The 21,228-nt window shown below is 28.5% G+C and overlaps 1 protein-coding gene across 1 annotated transcript; it reads right to left on the minus strand.

Annotated features, from left to right (window-relative positions):
- Positions 1 to 1,882: 1,882 nt before the first annotated feature.
- On the minus strand, positions 1,883 to 18,962 carry LOC114123330 (membralin). Its single transcript, XM_027986259.2, has 13 exons — positions 18,566 to 18,962; positions 17,936 to 18,247; positions 17,585 to 17,865; positions 16,482 to 16,609; positions 14,406 to 14,512; positions 14,231 to 14,327; positions 13,899 to 14,142; positions 13,738 to 13,828; positions 8,449 to 8,506; positions 8,259 to 8,342; positions 7,757 to 7,889; positions 6,731 to 6,830; positions 1,883 to 3,242 (listed from the first exon to the last, which is right to left on the minus strand). Exons 2-13 carry the CDS (start codon positions 18,167 to 18,169, stop codon positions 2,820 to 2,822), a joined length of 1,980 nt encoding a protein of 659 aa, XP_027842060.1. The 5' UTR covers positions 18,170 to 18,247; positions 18,566 to 18,962; the 3' UTR covers positions 1,883 to 2,819.
- Between the last annotated feature and the right edge of the window lie 2,266 nt (positions 18,963 to 21,228).

The raw sequence follows: 21,228 nt of genomic DNA on the forward strand, positions 1-21,228 counted from the left end.
TTTCTTATTCACAGCAAATTATCATAAATATGTATTCATATACCCATGGCATATTAAAGGGGTGAATGGTGGTAGATGTATTGCTCTTTTAGAAGATGAGCGTTAATTTTTGTATACATATATTTATATTTGCAAATCTAAATTTTATAGTAATACAATTGTCAAAATAACACGAGTTATACCCTTCGTAAATGAGTTTTTAATGTAGTCTTGAAAAGCAGCCCCGAGATATTTTCAAGAAGTGGTTTTTCATCTAAAATTTTTATTTTAGAACGTTCGTCGTTCATGATAATTATTAACAAATACATAAAATATAACAAAAATATAATAAAATATACACTTATATACGTTCTATGTACCCGACCATACCTATGTATTGTGTAATTATATATAATTAATAAACTCGATCGCATTAATATATTTAGAAACAAAGTTCATCAATCACTGCTACGATTTATACAATACGCTACGCTTAATGTCCGATCTACTCAACTATTTACTATTATCATCCCTCTGAGACGAAGAGAGCAGCAGTAGTTTATTGTGCGGTTATAGTCATCATAGTAGGTATATATTACATAAATATTCGTTTTTAATAAATGTTTACAGAAGTTTGAACTTCCGCAACATATGCGCACCAATGTAGATACATACTGAGTACCCACATCATAATTACTATGTGTAAGTGCAATACATAAAATATAAATTCCCGGTCAAGAAAAACACACGCAGCACAAAGTAAGATCGTCAAGACTGCTCGCAGTGAATAAGGGTGGGTGTGATAGTGTACAAAGAACCCGGCAGTGACGGCACTCGAGGGAAAAGCTTTACATAAGAGGGTGGAGAGGAGTATGAAATTAAAGAAAAATAAGGGACGCGGTTAAGGTATGGTATATACTGTACATAATATATACTACCTATATATAAATATATATCCTGGTCGAGAAACCTTGACATTTCACCTCGAAGCCGCAACAGCTATATTTCCCTGCCTTGAAACGTCGGTGGAATTTTATTTACGCTCTCCTTATATACGCCAATCTAGTACCTACCGTACACTTAATTATTTTTTTCGGCATTAAACACTATTTCTTCTTCCCACTGGGTCAATTATATTATGCATTCAAATGTAAAATAATTAAGGGAGGTAGGAACCCAGCACTCTGCTTGCTTATACTTCAACCACTTCCTCCCTACCAGTCCGCTTAAAAAGGGCTTGAATAAGTTAATTATTCATTATTACATTTAAAAGTAAAACGCTCCGGGCCGACAAATCAAAGTGTATATTATATACTGTTGTAACCGGGTACAACTGAAACTGTAAATACATTTTTTATTACAGAAATCTAAACGAAACCCATCTGTTTTAATATTGATACTGACCATAAAACACAAACCGAGTCGTTATTAAAAACGAAAAATAATAGTACTATAATTACGCATGCGCTGGTTTTCAACGATTTATCTTTGCAGTTGGCGGGTGTACCGACGTGGAGCAGATGAGGTAAGCCCCTATATGCGATTTTGAATGTAGGACGTGTATACCTGTGTTGGTGTTTGATTCCACTTGTCAGTTGTCAATCATAAATACTGCGGTAAGCTGCAGACTTCGCCGGTTTCCGTAAAACTGGGACAGATACACACGCGATTCTGCGGATCTCTGCTGACTTTGAATGAACAATAAAACATATGTTCAGACGCGGCCTACTTCGTAATACTACTCTAAGGCGGTGTGCATATTCGATGCTAGCGATTAATTAATATTCGCTTATGAAATATTATCTTATTGTCTACAGTGCTGTTGACATCGAGTGGATGAGGAACAAATGAAACGTGTCCTATGTGGATAGAAAAAAAATCATTTAAAACAATAAAAACTTCGTACATGTTTATATAATATAATTGAATGTTCGAAAAAATTACGTACACGTCATACACAACATATACACTGCACGATATATTATAGTACGGCGGTATAATTATATAATAATATCAATATTTTAAAATAACAAGTGGCATATAATAATTAACATATAATATATATAAATATATATATTAATTACAAATGCTATAGAACAAAAAGAAATATACAATCGTAATTTACAAACTAGGTAGAGTGAAAATAAAAACAAATACAACCCTAAAATAAGAAAAAACGTTCCCGGGCTCCGTCACCACTTATATTTTCCGATACTACTTTCACCGTCACAGCAAGACGACAGCAGCAGAGCAACCACAATTTCACTTGGCCCCGCAATCACGCGAATGAATTTGTGCGAACGGCGATTAACATAATATTATTACAATATGATAAATATTATTTATCGTACAAACGATGAACTCCGGACGCTCACTTGTACCGTTTTCAGAAGAAGTAAATATAAAATACAAAATAATAATAATAATAATAATAATAACAAAAGCAACATAATATATAATAATTATTATACGATCGCTATACATATGCCGCTGCCGTTTCGAATCCCGTGATATATATATACATATTATATACATCGTTTTACATGTCTTCGTCGTCATCACCACCATTATCACACGTGTATCATATATCACAGATTATAGAGCGTTAATGTGTTTATTATAATATATAATATATATATATTATAATTTAATCTGCGCGGCATTGTAAAAACTGTATTACAATAATAGCAGGAGGAGCAGTAGTAGCAATTGCTGTCATCGTCGTTATGGTAGTAGTGGTTACTGTTGTTGTAGTAGGAGTATTATAGGTAAGTAAGATAGGTATGTAAGGTATATAGGTGGTAGGTAGTTTGGCAGCTCATCGAGGGTATAAAAGCGCACTATTGCATTGTGACAGTGGGCGCCGCTGCCGTAACGTTTTCCGAACTAGCACTTCCGGTCGTATCAGAAGGCGTCCGCGGAGACTGTGGAGACGTGTTCTGTTGAGTAACTGGGGTTGGGTTAGGCGGCGGCGGTGGTGGCTCGAAAGTCCTCACCCTCCTCCGGCGCAACAGCACCGTCCGCAAACGTCCAAGGTTATTTAGTCCATTCATCAGGCTAAAGTTCTGAACAACCGGCCTGATGGTCACCTCCATAGGATTTCTGCCTTCAGGCCGCAAAGAATCCCCGCCAGTTGGCTGGTGTTGGTGTTGATGTTGGTGATGATGCTGTTGCTGTTGCCGCTGGATGATCACCTGCTGCAGTTGGGCTTGCTGCAGCACATACGGCAGCTCATAGTGGTGATAAAAGTAAATCATGGAATGCTGCGAAAAAAAAAATAAGAAGAAAATGTTTAACACTGTTCAAAACTTCAAATTTTGTAAAGACACAACGGTCTACAATTATGTAAATCGTAAGTACATGATATAAATATATAATTAAGTTATGTAAACCAGCACTCAAAAAAGTGAAAAAGACCCTGAAGATGCATTTTAATTTTCCGGTTGACCGTCCGTATGTATACGATTGGCAAGTACCGCAGCGGCTACACAATCATAACATAATATGCATGGTATGCACGGGCTATTTTAACCAAGGACCATCAACGATATACAATTTTTGTATACTTTTCAAGAAAGAATGAAAGAATGTACGAATACGAATCTTGGGAATCCAAGACAACATCACAATATATATAACTGCGAAACGCATACTAGCGACTAATCATAGTATGCGTTATTGAATCTATTATTAAAATGTTTAATTTGAACTCAGCTACGGTCAGAGACAATGTGTAATAACTAGGAATGGTGTTTATTTTTTGTTACAATATATAGACGAAACAACATACGACATAATTGCGCACACAAAAAATATCTAAAATAAAATACTATTTAAAGCTTCAAAGTATAAATCACGTAATAATATTATATGCGTATTCAAATTATATCATTACGAAGGACAAAAATGTCGCATTTTTTGTGCTTTATTATAAACATTACAACATCTTAGACGATTTCAATTTTCAAAAAATAACAGAAATATTAGCTAATGTATATTGTTAAATTAATTCTTGACATAAAAAACGACAAAATATTTCTATTATATATTAATTAATACTTGATAGTAAGTATAGTAGGTAGTCAATCGAAAAACTTTCAACGTTGCATTTTAATTTCATATAAATTATATATTTATTTAAAAATTTTCTAATTCAAACATGAAAAAATATAGGTATAAATATTTCGCTTAGAAAAATAAACAATTTTGACATTATAGTCAAGATCTATATAAGATATAATAAAATATAAGAGATACAAATATTTAAAAAATTAATATATTATAGACTATAGTACTATAATATATTTAAAAATTATACATGAAAAATATTTATTGTTTAAGGATAGGTAATTAGATAAAACCAGTGTTAAATAATACAATAAAAATACGAATTATAATTTAATTTCTAACGGACATTTAAGAAAAATCGAAATTGTATTTAACATTACTTTTTCTACAATAACGAGATAATATTTGTAACGTATAACTAATACCTATACCCTGTTATTAACTATACAAAACTAATATTTTAATCGTAATATTTAATTACTCTAATAATATAGGTAAGAGCGTTGGTGTCACATGGTAGAAACATAATATAATTACAACGGTATAATTTCTATAATACAGTACAATCATACAGATTTAAATAATTCGTAACCCGTCCCAGGGTTTACGTGAATATATTATTATTTTATTATTATAATATGCTATATGATAAATCCGACTGCCCTAAAAGAAATATGCATTAAATATAATAATGACAAAAATAAACGAAAAAACGATTCGATCATAAAGTATATATGCACGCGATGAAAAGCACGAGTGAGAGGTGTTGGACGGACAGACGGACCGTGCTCTTTGTTAAATTTATATGGAAATTTCACATCAACCCTTCGGGACGTCAACGCTCGGAATTCATTCTGTTTATGACACTATACATATATATATGCATATACTCGTACAAACATAACTGTGTGCGACGGCGCACGTTCTCAAAAATTTCCATACACAATATAATAATATAGACCATTGGGTTTTTCGTCCGTTAATTACAATAACACAATACTGGACGCGACGATTTCATATTCAAATTACATAAAAAAAATCAAATTTAAACCCGAATATAAGGCAGCAATAATGATAATCGCAAAACGACCACGCTGGCGCGCCGGGTAGGTACTGAACCGTGTACGTAGATAGCAGACATTGCTATATTAAATAAGTACTTGAACAGAAACAACTATATAGCCATATAATGTATATATATATATATCGTATGAGTAATCGAACGTGAAATGGTGTTTGAACGCGCAACACCCCTCAAAAGCATGTATACGTGTATATATATTATATACATAGAAAATATACCTGTACTCAAAATTTTTCGTTATGTTTTCTGCTTTTATGGGGAGGAGAGGATAAAAACAGAAGCTAACGAACTGACGAGGAGAAATCGAGAGAAATGTTTTAGACACAAATCAAATCCATTAATATAACTTTCGAAAATGTTCACCTAAATAAAAGGGTGGAATTTTTCTTTGCTACAGAACGTTTGAAAAATAGCTGAAAGACATATTTTTAATTTTTTGGAATCGCTTACGGACTGATTAATTATTAAGACTCAACGTTTATATAGGTAGGTACAAAATATTATACTATACCATCAACGTACGACAAATATAATTTGCATATCTTATATAATACAGTAATATACATTTCTGCATCACCAAGGCGCGTATCAAGAAAAACGTGTCCATGAAGTTCTCAAAAGTATTATGCATGTTTAAAATTCTTGTCTGAATTCATAACACATTTGTATAATATATATTTAAATACTGTTATAAACACCAATAACGAACAAAATCAACAGGGCTGTAAAAGGAGTAAAAAAAGCATCACAATGGTATGCTCTGAGCAATGTGAACAATATGAAATCATAGCAGACTTCACGATGGTCCCGATATATTAACGATATAAACACCATCAGGCTATACTATATATTATAATATTCTCATTACAAACGCTTTAAATTAAATATCTGAAAAAAAACGATGAAAACGCAAAAACCTTATCGACTCATTATAATATAATATATAATATACAATTAACATAATATTAAAAAGTAGTGGATACTCTTTTCCTACATGTTTTCAAGTCTAGTACATTAATTGTTAACTTATTTACTTATTGGGTATACAGATTTTAAATATCTTTTATAAATAAAAAAAACATAATATTATGTATTTCATACTGAATAAAACATCACTTAAACTACTGACGTACAACGTACAACAATAACATTCGTCTCCTATAAACAATAAAATATGATTTTCCTACAACAATAAAATGCAGTACGAGCGAAAAACACATCAAGAAACATAATACTTTATCATAGAAAAATATTTGAATACAACATACTAATACACGCTCTTTCTTTTTAACATTTAACAATTTAAATAAAAATACATTCAGTTTTAAATTTATTTTCCTAATAAAATAAAATTTAAAAAAATTGATCGATTTACAGTGTAATAAGACAAAAAGTAAACCATTGGAATTTAGTCAAAACAACAGAACACAATCCTAAAAGCACCCAAAAACTATATGATTATATCTACACACAAATATCATTCTAACATTGATAGGTAACACTATGAGAATGTCAAATGAAAAATTATTATCAAAATATTACCCACATCATCGTGAAATAATAACAAAAATTATAATAAAAAAAGCCATTTTGTATTACCTGAATGAAGAACCACGAACAGATGAGAGCCAAATTGCTGTACTGACCATTGAACCGATAGTGGTAAGCGTAGAAAGAAAAGTGGTACAGATAGAAAAACCTGGAACAGAATCATAATCAATTTACATATACAAATGTACAATATACTTAAGTACACACAACACTAGCACACGCGTTTCTATAAATATTTCGAAATACATAAAATATATATGTATAATAATACATATATATACATATAATACATGCACATATATATATATATATATATATAATATATAGGTACCTATGTATATAATTTATACATAGGGTGCCACGCCATACTTGCACTATTTACTATCAGCCTAAATTTTAAAAAATAACCTAAGCAATAGGTATACACAATCATTTGAAAATTATACTTAACGTTAATATGTGATTAAACTTTTGAAATAATTAAACAAATTAACTCAATAAAACTATCTATCTGAAGAATAATTTTTAAAAAAAAAAAAAACAGGAAAAAAATGTTAATTGTTTTTATGTTAAGTTCAGATAAGACCAAAAATAAATAAAATATAAAATAAAATACATTGAAGATAAAAACACCCTGTATATGTAATACATCAGGCAGTTTTATTTTTAGCCACCGAGTTACACTTCTGTAAGAGACGACTGGCACACTTACGCACACGCGCACATACTATAGATACACAGAGTGAATGGGAGTGGGAGAAAAGTGCAATTCTGGTATATTCATTACAGTTCTTGGCGGGCGGTCAATGGAATCCCCGTAGTGTCGCTTCGTATTCCTCGTCCTGCAATGGACCCTTTTTCTTCCTTTTTTTTCCATACCTCATGTCAAACTGTGATGCACTCGTGTTCGAGACAACTTTCTCGTGTAATTCCTTCACCAATATCCCTCCCCGCACCGGTCACTAGAATATCATCCCCCAATCTGCCACCCCCTTGTTACAGACCCCCTGCAGTAAGGTATATATTATACGACTACGACAATAATAACAGCTTTTATATTATATAGGTACTCACTTTAGCCAATGCCTTTTCGTGATCGGACAATGGCTGCATATGGTATCGTATTGATCAGCAACCCAGACGATCAATATGATGTAAAACGCCGTAGTGGTATCGTTGAAAAATTCCGACATTATAGCCTCCATGCCTATTGGTAATTTGAATAATATTATTTATTATAAAAATATTAAATAAATAACAGAACAGATCGTCATTGGAAATTAAACCCCTTTTATAAGCCACAACCCCCGCACTATTTTCTACGTTATTATTATTGCTACACACGCATCGCACCACACAGTACAATGTTATCGTGTTGACAAAATCCTTAATTGTTAATGCATAAAATTATGTGTTCAGAGGACGGACGTCGCGAAGTCAGTGAACCTCGATGACGCGTAAGCCGTTTGACAGGATTTTAAATGTTTTAATAATAATAATATTCGGGTGCGACGAAAAATCACAAGAACGAATTATTATTAATATTATCATCACTATCGTAATTTATTTTACTCACCGACCAAAGCCAGTATGACAGTCAAAAGTGGCGCCGCCGGAAAAGAGAGTGAACCGTGAAAATCTAATAACTGCAGTAAATCAACTGAAAAAAAATATGTTACGATAATAAACAAATTTTTTAAAAACAATGTTTAATAATAACAATTATTAATTTATCTATTTTACACCATAATAATAATATAATTTACCTATGAAAATAAATATCTGATGATGCGAGTACCTCAAGAGCATAGAAATCGATACAGTCTGAAAGAAAAAAAACAAACCGTTTAATTTCAATTTTCAATAAATTTATATATTATTAACATTTATAATATATCATGTGTATCAAGTCATTGACAGTTAAATTAGGTTAGGTTAAAACCTTACAACATTATGAGATTACGCAAGCTTTAAAAATGTTTAATATTCGAAAGTTACGTATTCCTAGATTATTAAAATAATTAAATAAACAACGATAGAAAACAAAATTGAAAAAAACTTTGTTGCTATTCTTATTTATATTATAAATACATATAATTTAAAGTGTTTTCCTTTGTTTTAAATATAACTTTATTATCAATACCAGTAACTAGCATACGTATATTTTTTTACCCGTCGACAAACGTTAATACCCTATTGAAGGAACCAACAGTTAAAAAAAATGTAACTAAAAAATAAAATAATACATATCATATTATATTGGAATCAACTTTGGAACCTTATTTAAAAATTAAAAATTGGTAACTTTTCTGATTGCTAATTAATCTAAAACAAAAACTATAAATTATAAAAAATGTACAAAACTATTTGAAAGAAAATCTAACTTGTTCAGCGTTATTATATTTAATTATTAATTATTAAATTGCACATAATATTCTAAATATCCTTTACAACCAAAATCCTGTACATATTTATAATTTAAATGATACTATAAATATAAATAGTCATGTTACTTAAAACTCAAAGGCCATACTGAGAATAACTAAAAAAGAATATTGATTTAAGAAAATAAAAAAATTACCTAACTAATTAACCTAACCTAACTTATGCTAGTATAATATTATGCATTTACGATTTAATAAGTAATTCTCAAATGTCATTGCCAATAATACAATACTAAAATGTATACACTTGTTAGAATAACCTGTCTAACATAATGCAACCTAAACACAAAAAAGGTATGCAAATGGATAGTGGATACCGATCTGCTGTACAAAAGGTGTTGAGTAAGTGACTGTAATGGGTGTATTAAATTGTAATTCAATGATGCGTCATTGTATCCGAAAAATGATTCTGAGCAGTCACCCTATGTCACTATGTATACTTTATGATTTTTCATTATTTTATTAATTTATTGATAAGCTATTAAAGTAATTTATTTTACTTTTGGTATTAAGGTATAAGTTGATTTAATTTTTGTTTAAAACATTACATTTAATATATATCATTTAATTATTTTTTAAATTCTTTAATTCCAGTATGAAATATGTATAAGGTACATTGCATTAAATTTTCAAATCTAAGCTAAAAATTGAAGATTTCATAAAAAATTGTAGTACCAAATACCTGTGTTTATACATCGGATTATCGGATTGAGTAAACAATTTTGTTTTTCCTTAATTTTTTGTTTATTTCTTCTTATTTTTTCCCTTGATTTCTCTAACTCTAAGTACAAACTATATTAAATTTACAATCTAAAACCACCCTCAAAGGTAAAAATCAAAAATATCTTTTTAATTATTTATTGTGTATATACACGAAAAACTCATCATTTTAAAATCAATATATTCGTTGCTCCGCTCAGAATCTAAAACATTTAAGTACCTAACTTAGAATTGTAGAAAATTCATTTTTTTTACAAGATACCAACAAAACATAATCTGTTATTTCGGAGATTTAAAATAATTTATATTTAAAAAAAAAATAGTACCTCACTAAAATTAATAATAATAAATAAATGTATAATAAATGACACCAAAGAATTCAATCTTTGAAGTTTTTAGTATAGATTATCCAACACATAGTATATTTTGTTTTCAAAAAATATGTTTGACTATCATACTTTAAGATAAAATTATAATTCGTCAACTATTTATAATTTATAATTTAAATCCTTTCCAAGTATTACATATATTATAAATTATTTTCTCTATAACTTTCAAATTATTATTTTTTAAATCTTACTATTTATGAATTATTTAAGATGTTTATGAATAAGTTACTATTTCAGTTTTATTTTTTAATCGAACTATTTACCTACACTCACTAAATAGTAATATCATAATTATTCATAATTATCATTGTTTTATTGATTTATATTACACATAACGCTTTAAACTACGAGTGGTAATTGCGTGCAATTTAATGATATTGCGATTATTTCATTTCAAATAAATCGATAAATATGATTTAATGAACAATGTACATGCATATAATATTATATTACCTATATTTATGGTATTATACACACGTAATTAAACATATCGAATTGATTTTCAATTGAAATAAATTACTTGCTCCCCACCAATAGATAGTTTGAGATGATTTAAAAGAACTGCATTTTCATATCAAATACGTTTTTTTAAATCCAACGAAAAGGGAAAAATTCGGCTTTAGTAATTGGCAACAGGAGGAAGAGAATATATGGGCATTCATTTCTCGTGGGAATAAAACATCGTATCTAATTTCACGCACTCCTTTCTTATTGGTTTTCTTAATCATTATGTCGCTACTACCAAGCAATCTCACATATATGACTTCAGGCGGTAATTTGATCGAAGACGTATTATGTTGAAAAATAATACACGCGAATACTACCACGAGAACAACTTAATTTAAGAATACAAATATTGTTATTATTATTTATACTTATTACTTATTAGTTATTAGTTATTATGGAATATTAAATTCTAAAACGAATTTCGCTTCCCCGCTGTTACCTAAACATAATATATGAGACACATAAGCTTATGCTTAGTAAAAACTAAATATTGAAAAATTATACAATTTAAAAAAACATAAATTATTAAAAAAAATTAATTTTTATTAAACAGAAAACATAGTTACTCGTTAATGACCCTTATTTTTAGGGTCAATCTAAATATATGGAAAATTTAAAAATTGAAATAAATTTTATATGATTTAAAACAATGAATGAATGAGTATTAATATAAATTAATAAAATAATAATAACCATAAATTATACTTTAAAAATTATGAAAAGGGGAAAACTAGATAACCAATCTACTGTATCTCGAGTGTACCACATTATTGATTAAGTCAATGATAAATCATCGTTGATTACATAATCGATTATAAACGAAAACGGTCTGTCAACATATATTACTAAAATAGATTTATAATGCTAGTATAGTTATTTATTCTGTTACAAGCAATTGGGTAGGTTGAATTAAATTTTGCGCCAAAAACACTATATTTATTATAATATTAATAGGTACTTAAAACTTAATTATTATAATACAGTGGAACCTCGATAACTCAAACCTCTATAAATCAAATTTTCGATAACTCGAATTTTTTTTCGCCCCCAACCCCAAATCTAGTTATCGAGGTTCCACTGTACTTATATCATGAATTATTGTTTTTAATTTCTCAGTATACTGGAATTGCTGCCACTCAGCAACTTCTTATTCACACCTTTTGACTCCTCCTCTCGTAATATCACATTTACTTATTTTATGTTGTATTTATATCATTCCAAAAGTAAATTTTCATATTTTAAATTTAAAAAAAAAGTCCTAAGTCAATAACATAACTTAACTAGTGTTTTTCAAATAGAACAGATAACTATGTTTTTGTGGTATAAATAAGCTAGAGTCTATAATTAATCTTAATGCTTTGAAAATGTAATAACTGAGTAAATAAAATTATACGATAATATAAAAGTTTATATTATTATATATATACATTATATTATATAACTTCAAGTTTTTTTAATATTTTTGAATTACAACAAAATAAAAAAGACATTATAATTTATTAATACATGTAATTTTGTCCAAATTTCAAATCACTTCAAATGTATTTAATAATATTATGTTTAAATATCTTTTAGATATTTTTGTTTCAATTAATATTAACCTTGTATTTAATGTTCAAACCTTAGCTATAAATAATTAACGTTCTAGACCAACTAAAAAATTAAGAAATTATCAAACTTTAAATGTAAATACCAAATAAAAAAATATTAATATAAATTTACCTAGAATGAATTTAAATATTTTGAAAATTATACCAAGTATAGCAAATTGTAATTGAAATAACATTAGAATATATTAAGTTTCTTAAGATCAATACTTTTTAAGTTACAACTAAAAAGTTAAAAACATTTAACGATAAATTGTTTTATTTTTGAATAACCAATTTCATCTAAATTCAAACTTCAGACACTCATTTAGTCATATACAATATTTGAAGAATCATGTTCAACTATTTTTTTCAATTAATTCCAGTAACAACAACTTATGAGAAATTTTATATTATATTCCAAACTTTTTAATTAAGTGAAAAAATTTTATCAAAATTTATCGTTAAAAAAAAAAAAAAAAAATGTCTATTATTTATAATAAATAGTACAAAAAGAGTCAAAATTATGCCAGTTATAGAAAATGTTAATATAAATATTTGGTTAAATAGCTTTTGAAACCACTATAGTTGTATTCACTTTAAAATTATAACAAATTTTCAATAAAAGTTTTTTTTTGTTTTCCAAATTACTTTATGAAATATGTACTGTAGAGAATCTTTTACTTAAGAATAACAACTAGATCCAATTTGTTATCATAAACCACTCTCAAGTTAAGTATTAAAGCATTTTTAATTTAAATTCACCATAGCAGGATAAGTATTAACAAAGAAAAAACATTATAAAATCAATAAAACCGATTCATTCATAGCATTACTTAAAACCTAAAACATACTCTTCAGCCATCACCCCATGCTCATTCAAAGAATCACTAATACATATTCTCAATTAAATTAAATTTAGAATAAAATATTAAAGCTTGAGATCACCTTTACTATTACTCTCTTCCCCTTTTAATGATAACCACTATCAATTCTCTATAATTTTTTTTTTTTATTATTATTGAACTTAAGCCCGGCGACTAAGGCCATTAGCTATTGTAGGGGTTATGAACTGTGGTAGGGGTAAGAGTTGGTCAGATAGGTTGTGTTTTACGGTTGGTTTTTGCGGTTGGTACGGTCAGTTAGGAACACATGTATGTGTGGCAAGGTTTTTGTGGCGCACTACGTACCCAGGTGGTCACCCATCCGAGTACTAGTGGCAGCGGCCGTTGCTTACTCTTAACCACAGTGCGTGATTAATTTCAGCCACTGCACCGCACCGAGCCACTCCCTATAATTTATAGGGCTGTCGTCGAAATGTGTGAATACCTCCCTTATTGTAAGGCACAACTCAAAACATTAGTAATATTGGTTAAGCTATACATAGTACATAATAAGCTTATACTTACAAACACAACCATTATAAAGAATGATGCAATATATGACGTTCTAGCCATCCAAATGCTCACAAACCTATAATGTTCTCCAGTAATAACATTTCTGAAATATAAAAATGAAAATTATTATCTACATATAGGTTATAAATTAAATTTTATAATATAGTCTTTACCTCAGAAATCCTTTGTTTTGTTCATTTTCAGCTAGTGATTTAACGGAGGACATCAGTAAGTCGTCATAGCCAAGAAAATACTCCAAGAAAAACTGTCCCACTGAATCACCAAAACATTTGTTTCGAGTGGGCTCTAGGGCTACAAGCATTACTGGAATTCCTAACCGAGTTCTAGCATTGGGTGACAAACGCAAAAACCCATACTCCAAAGAATATTCAACAATGTAATTCTCATAAAATATTCCTAAAAAAATAAAACCAAAAATAATTGTATACATTTTCATCAACAAATACCATTCAAATGCATTTCACAACTCATATAATATAAGTACCATCATTGTCGTCAATTGGAGGTAATGTGGTACTTGGAGACTGGAGTAATGAATTACTATCAATTCCCAATACACCTCTGATAGAACTATTTGGATACTAAAACAGATTAATATTTTATTTTACTATCATGTATATTATATATAAAAGGAGATACAAATGGAATAATACACATACCTTGGTAGAACGAAATTGTGCTGAGTCTTCTGTAAGTGAGAAATTTGATTTACTGGTGGAATGACGATTCATCTTACTAGTACTGCTAAACATTTCTTTTTTTTCATCTATATAAGACAAAAGATGCTTTAAGATAACCATCAATTATCTATTTATTGTAAAATTATATTAAAATTTGTGAACTTATAAGAATAATTAAAGAACTCTTAAAAGTTACAACTTAAAGTAATACTTCATGTTTTTATACTCAAAACAAATTTAATTTTAAAAACAATTTCATCACCTAACTTTTCTTAAAAATTTATCACTGAGCATATTAAACAAAAAATAAGTTAAAATAAGAGTAGAAATATAATATTAAATCATGAAAACAGTATTTTTTTGTATCAAAAAGATAAAAAAAAATTTTCCAGGGAACCATAATTTTAAAATTAATAATAAATTAATATTTTTTTCTCAAAATTTACAAAATAATTCCAAAATATTCAGAATAAGTTAAATATTCCCTAACTTATGAAATATTCTCAAATATACATAACAAAACTTTTTACTGTGAACTCAGAATTGAACTTTTTTACTCTAATACTGTTTAATAAATTAAACATGGGTTGTACCATGAACAGTTTGAGAGTTTTTAAATTAAGACATATTTATATTGAATTTATATAGAATAGTTAATAATCAAGGATAAATAGTTCTAACACAGCAAGACCTTAGACAACATAGTAAATTATGATAACAACATTTAAATAATAAAAATAACTTTACATAAGAAGGCATTTATTTAGAAAATTAATTAGCTTTCAGGTTTACCTAAAAACAATAAAAACGTAAAAATGATTATCATTGTTACAATTAACAATTTCACAACATTTTACTAATTATGTTTAAATAAACTTTAGTTTAACTTATTTAATTAAAATACCTGTATAAGCTAAAACTTCTATGTAAATTATAAGCAAATACAAATAATATGTATGAAACTACTCAGAGAAATATAGAATCAAAATTATAATGAGGAAATTAAATACATATTAAAAATTTAAAAATGAACGTTTTTTTTTTTTTTTTTGAAATATGATAAAATATAAATAAATTTGAGGGGAGATAGTTATAAATAATTATTTTATGGTTATAAAACATTTTTGAAGAAAATTTTTTTTTTTTTAATATAAGTTAATAACTTATATTGAACTTTACACTAAATTATCAAATCTTAAGAATAAAAAAAATAAAAACGTTTTATTGCATAATTAGTATAGATAGTAAATAATTGTCATACAAAAAAGGATCAAATACTTTTAACAGTTTTTGGTAAAATTAATTTAATTTACAACAATTAAATATAATAATAATATAAGTGAATAATATTAAGTATAAAGAAATTGAAAAAAAATAGTATTTTAAGTTTTACATTAATTTAACGCAGTGTATACCCTTGTTTTCCGAGACACCAGGACTATACAAAAAACAAAATATTGTTATTCCCCACCACTAAAACACTTGAGGGCTAATACCTACTAATTAACCATTACTCTAAATTGAGTGCAAGTTGTACAGTATTGTGTTTTATTGAAGTGATTACAATCCATAATGTTGTGTTCTGCCACAATCTACATAACACTACATAATATACTAAAAAATTTTTGTCCCAAACAGATTTTTAACAGAATGCCTATATTACAGTCATAAGAATGCACGAAATTGTCTTAGTCTCTCAGTGAACAGAGTTTATGTATCTAACATCTAAGTCGTGGACATATTTGATACACAACCGTAATTGTAGATATATTAGATAAATATTACACCAATTTATAAAACCTTAATACTTTTAAAAAAATTAGAATAATATTTTATGTCAATCATAAATTAATTATAATAAAAATAATAAGAATAAGTTTACGAATTAATTAGAATAATATAAAATAACTAAAATTGTGTTTGGTAATAAGTAATAACTACTATAACCATATCATAATTATCAACTGCCAAAAACACTTTTTCCTATGGCACCAATAAAAATCTATACTGTGTAATAAAAAATATTATTTTGTGTTTACTTAAAATAAATTTTACCTCCAACACTTAAGTAATTTGCAAATGACACGTAGTTAAACAAGTTAGGTTTTGGGGTACTAGTCTCTTGAAATTTATTTTCATCTAATTCTTCGGTTGATGGTTCAATATCAACATCTCTTTTGTTCCTAGAAAAAAATATTTAGTTATAAAATAATTTTGAAACACTAAATTTTACTTAACATTAGTATTAAATATTTTAAATCAAGTCCGATGTACATTTTTTTTATTTTGTGCTTAAAACTTAAATTTAATAAATTTTAATATTGAACTAAGATCAAACAAAAAAAAATATGCAATTAAAATTGCATTTTTTTTTTATGTATTTTCACTGTTGAAGGAAATATTAATTTTAATTTATTTTTTTTTGTAAAAATTAAACCTATATAATATGTTTCAATAATAATAATCATGATAGATGGGATTTGCCTAAATACATTGTAACACTTCTAAATTGGCTCTGGGGGTTGTAATTCTATAAGAAAATTAAACTAAAAAAATCCTACACCACCATATATTAAAAATTCTGTTTATATCATATTCAATTTCTCTGAGTTTAAAATAAATTATAATAATTATTTCAACTATATTCAAAAATACCTACAATAGATTCAGAAATTAGGTTTCAAAATATTTTTTAAATAAATTATGATTACAATATAGTTACTATCTCGGTTACTTATAGTACCAGTACAAGAGCCATAAAAAAAAAAAATTGACTTAGGTATAAATGAGATATTTATTTATTTTATTCAACTCCTTACTAGGTATAATGTCAAGCATAATATTGTAATAATGTAATATATAAAAATTATCAAGAAAAATAATGAATTTAAAAAGTTGAAGTAAACTCATAGAAACATACCTAATACTCTTAATTTACCTGTTTGATAAACTATAAATTTAAAAAATAATTATTTTGTTTTTTTTATTTATTACTTGGAGATATTTTCTAAAAACTTGAATATTAATATAAGTTTTTATTAATTAGTAACTTTTCAGAAAATTTTCTTTCAATAGCTATTAAATTAATTGCATACAACAATAATGTAACAATAGTACAAATTCTATAATTAATAATAATCTGGTAGGTAGGTACTTACTCGGGATTATTAGCTTTAGTATAGCGATTTAACAATGTCGATTGCTCTTCACTAGAATCTAAACGTTTTAGTTTGTATTCACGTTCATAAGACTTTTCCACGGTGAACAAATCATTTATCGTGCCTGTTTGTTCTGCATAACTACGTTGATAACTTCGAATAATCTCCACTCGTAATATACCATCTCTAGGCCAAGCATCTTTTACATGGTCTAAACAGTTGGCTGGCATTCGTGAAAAATTCATATGCACATAAACAAGTACAAAAAATGATAAAACAGCCTAGAATAAAAAAATAACAGAAGTTAAAACATTTGTAAGCTTTGACATTTGGCATAGTGCAAAAGTTTACCTTTAATAAAAATACAAATTCTATAAGCCTCCTCATAGATCTTGGGAATACTCTAGCATACCCTAAGGTAGCCTTATAGAACAGTGCATAAAACAAGCGGTCTCTAACATTGAACGCCTGGTTATTATTGTTGTTATTGTTGTTGTTGTTGTTATTCACTCCTGTTGTTCTCATATCCAAGGCATTTGGTGGCAGTACCACCAGTTCTTCATGATCGTGACCGTTTGTAGGCATGGTGAAGTCGTCCGTTTAACTTGGCAACAGACAAAACGACAGCAGAAAATGTCGACAAATGCTACACTGCATCGTCACCTGATGGAGAATGAAAAACTAAATAAATTCTATGCATAATTATCCTTTCAAGTAGTCCAGTAAGCCGCCCAAAGGCACTAAACAAAATCGCGACAAAACAGTAACGCGAACAGAAATTTTTAAAAACAAAACATAGCACAAATTGTCACGAGCGAGCAAATTTGTTAAAGGTCTTCGCACGCAAACAGATACTACCGGATAACCTGACCAGTGAAGGGGTGAAAGGAGATGACAACCCCAACGGGAATTTTGATCGAGATCACAAATCACAATCTGTGAATCCCAGATCACGGGTTACAAACATAGGTAGGTACTCACCCAATGTCGATCGACGTACGGGCCGAACGCGACGGCGATCGGCGATGTTGTAATGATACACCTATATTGGTGTGCTCTAGACTGTAAGGCTTGCGGCGAAGGAGCAAATCGGCCGGGCGGTGGCGCGTCAAACTCGGAATCGTTTTACTGCAGTTTGCGATCGATCGGATCGACAGACGATTTAAAGAAAACGCAAATACACGACGATAGTCGAACGGCGAACAGGTTCAACTTGAAAATTCATAGTCGCGGTAGTAGTCGTCAGCTGCTGCTGTGCGCGTACTACGAGTAAGTTTTATCATTTTTCCTTGCGACAATAATATAATAATAATGATAAATAAATTATTCCGCAATAATAATCATTCGGAAGTTCAAAATGATAGTGCGCACGACGTGTCGACGTATTATGAAAAAGTGATAGGGATATTCTTGGGAATATTTATTATTATTATTATTGTGAATGTGATAGGTAACCTGTCCTGTATTAATTAAAAAACAGATATTATTTTATTACTGTGATTAGTGCGCGATTTCGTAAAATAATACTACATTCGAGCTGATCCGTAGACCGTAAGAGACAAATTTATTCTAACGTTGCCCAACATGAACTACGTTCGCCAAAACTGATAATAGGTATGTCGGTAAAACGATAACATGTCTCTTACCTGCTTATAGATCATATACATACTATGGGTGGTCTGGCCGGTCTGGGACGGAGCCAACGGTTAATATAATATTATACTTATGATGATTTTCAAATATTTAATATTTTTTACACTCATGACTTGCTTAAAAATTAAAAAATCGTAAAAAACCAACGAGAAAATACAGATAATGTTTTGACCTAAAAGTTTGATAATATGACTAGACGGGGACAACATAAACACACGAGTGCGATGTCCCCTTAATAGTAACAAGTATCTATCCATCATAAGATAATTTCATGAAAAAATAATAGAAAAGCTCAAGCACCCCCAGATTTTTTATTGAATTTGCGTCCCCGATCATCCAATTGATTTAATAATATTTAACTAAATTTAGTGGTACCTATTTTAGCATGACAACTGTATATTATTTATACATTATTAAGAAAATAAACCCATTACGCATTACCTGATTAGTTTAATATTATAAGAAAAAAAACTACCCGGCTACCAATATACCAATATAGATATTCAAAGTTATTTGTGTGATATACGTATACTAATACAATTATATTGTATTATTTGTATTTCTGATGATTAATATAAAGATTTAATCGTGAACTTCGATGAATAATGTAATTTCCAGCATGTATCCCAATCCTTACAATTACAAATAGGTACTTATATTATATAACAGTATAACAACTATAGCACAAATGCACAATAGATAACTGTAATCTGTTCAGATACTTAAGAATGTTCTCTCATGTTTTATTCATTAAGTATATCATTAATATCCTTTCTTTTAAATGTTTTCATATTGAAGTTGATCATTAGTAATTAGTACTTAGTAGGTATATACTATATTATCTAAAATGTAGAGTCGTAGACACAGGTCATCACAGTCTCTCAGATAATACCTACTCTGAATATTCTATAGAAAAAAAGGCCGTTCTTTACTTAAACAAAATTTAAAATAATAACTAATAAGACTTAAGATATGACGTTATCTACAATCATTTTTAATTTTGACGATTATCGAGGAAGCGTGATTTGTAGTTGTGTGAGGGACATGCCTATGGCTTCCACATTTTTTTATGTTTATTTATACCTATAATTCTAGAATTTTAGTCCCCTTAGCCAATAAATTACATTATTACAGTGAGCCTCTTATTATTAGTAAGTATAAGTAAATAATTATTGATGGTGTGGTGGCAATTTTTAAACATCTATTTGATAAATTGATCAGATATTTTCATGGGCGCTTATAAGTAACATTTTAGGGGGGTCAAAATAAAAAAATTCTCAAATGTAAGGTAATAGAGATAATAATATTATGGTAATATTTATCAAGTTACAAGTTTTAAATATTTTTTGTCTAGGAGGGCAAGTGTCCTATCTTACCCCTCCCAATGGGCGCCCATGGGTATTTTAAACTTTTATCACTCTGCAAATTGCAATGGTGTAATATATTGTACGTAGTCAATAGTAGTATATATTGTATATAGTCGCTTAAACTGCAACAGTGCGTACCTATTTCAATATTTGTAGTTTTTCAGTAGATACAAAAAACACATTTTTAATGATTTGTATACTCCCACTAAAATATAACTTGAAACATTTTTATTTTATGTAATTATGTATAATGTAAATATTATTTAACTCGGTGTAATTACAAAAAATGACTGGGTGTACACTTAATCAGTTTTTATTTTTCTATACACTTACACTCGAGATTAATATATGTGAACGGTAAACATAAGCGTATAGTCTAGTTATGGTAACAGCCAACAAGTAGATAAAGGTACCTTATAATTTATAAATAAATTTATATTTTAGGTTTAATAACATACAGGCAATATAGGCATTGGTATAGCCCATGTAGACATAACTTCCATTCAGTTCGAAAAAAATTCAAAATAAATCGAAAAGTCATAGTGTTCATTCATTCATTGTTTTAAATTTTAACCACCTCATTTGTCTGGGAAACGAAAGCATTTATGTACACGACACTTACGT

This window comes from Aphis gossypii, chromosome 2 (assembly GCF_020184175.1).
Source record: "Aphis gossypii isolate Hap1 chromosome 2, ASM2018417v2, whole genome shotgun sequence".
Taxonomy (NCBI): Eukaryota; Metazoa; Arthropoda; class Insecta; order Hemiptera; family Aphididae; genus Aphis; species Aphis gossypii.

Coding starts and splice junctions, on each gene's coding strand:
- LOC114123330 (XM_027986259.2), bottom strand. CDS start 18,169: ATGCCTACAAACGGTCACGATCATGAAGAACTGGTGGTACTGCCACCA. Junction 7,890..8,258: donor TGTCATACTGGCTTTGGTCG/GTGAGTAAAATA, acceptor AATTACCAATAG/GCATGGAGGCTATAATGTCG. Junction 3,243..6,730: donor GTTCGTGGTTCTTCATTCAG/GTAATACAAAAT, acceptor TTTTTTTCGCAG/CATTCCATGATTTACTTTTA.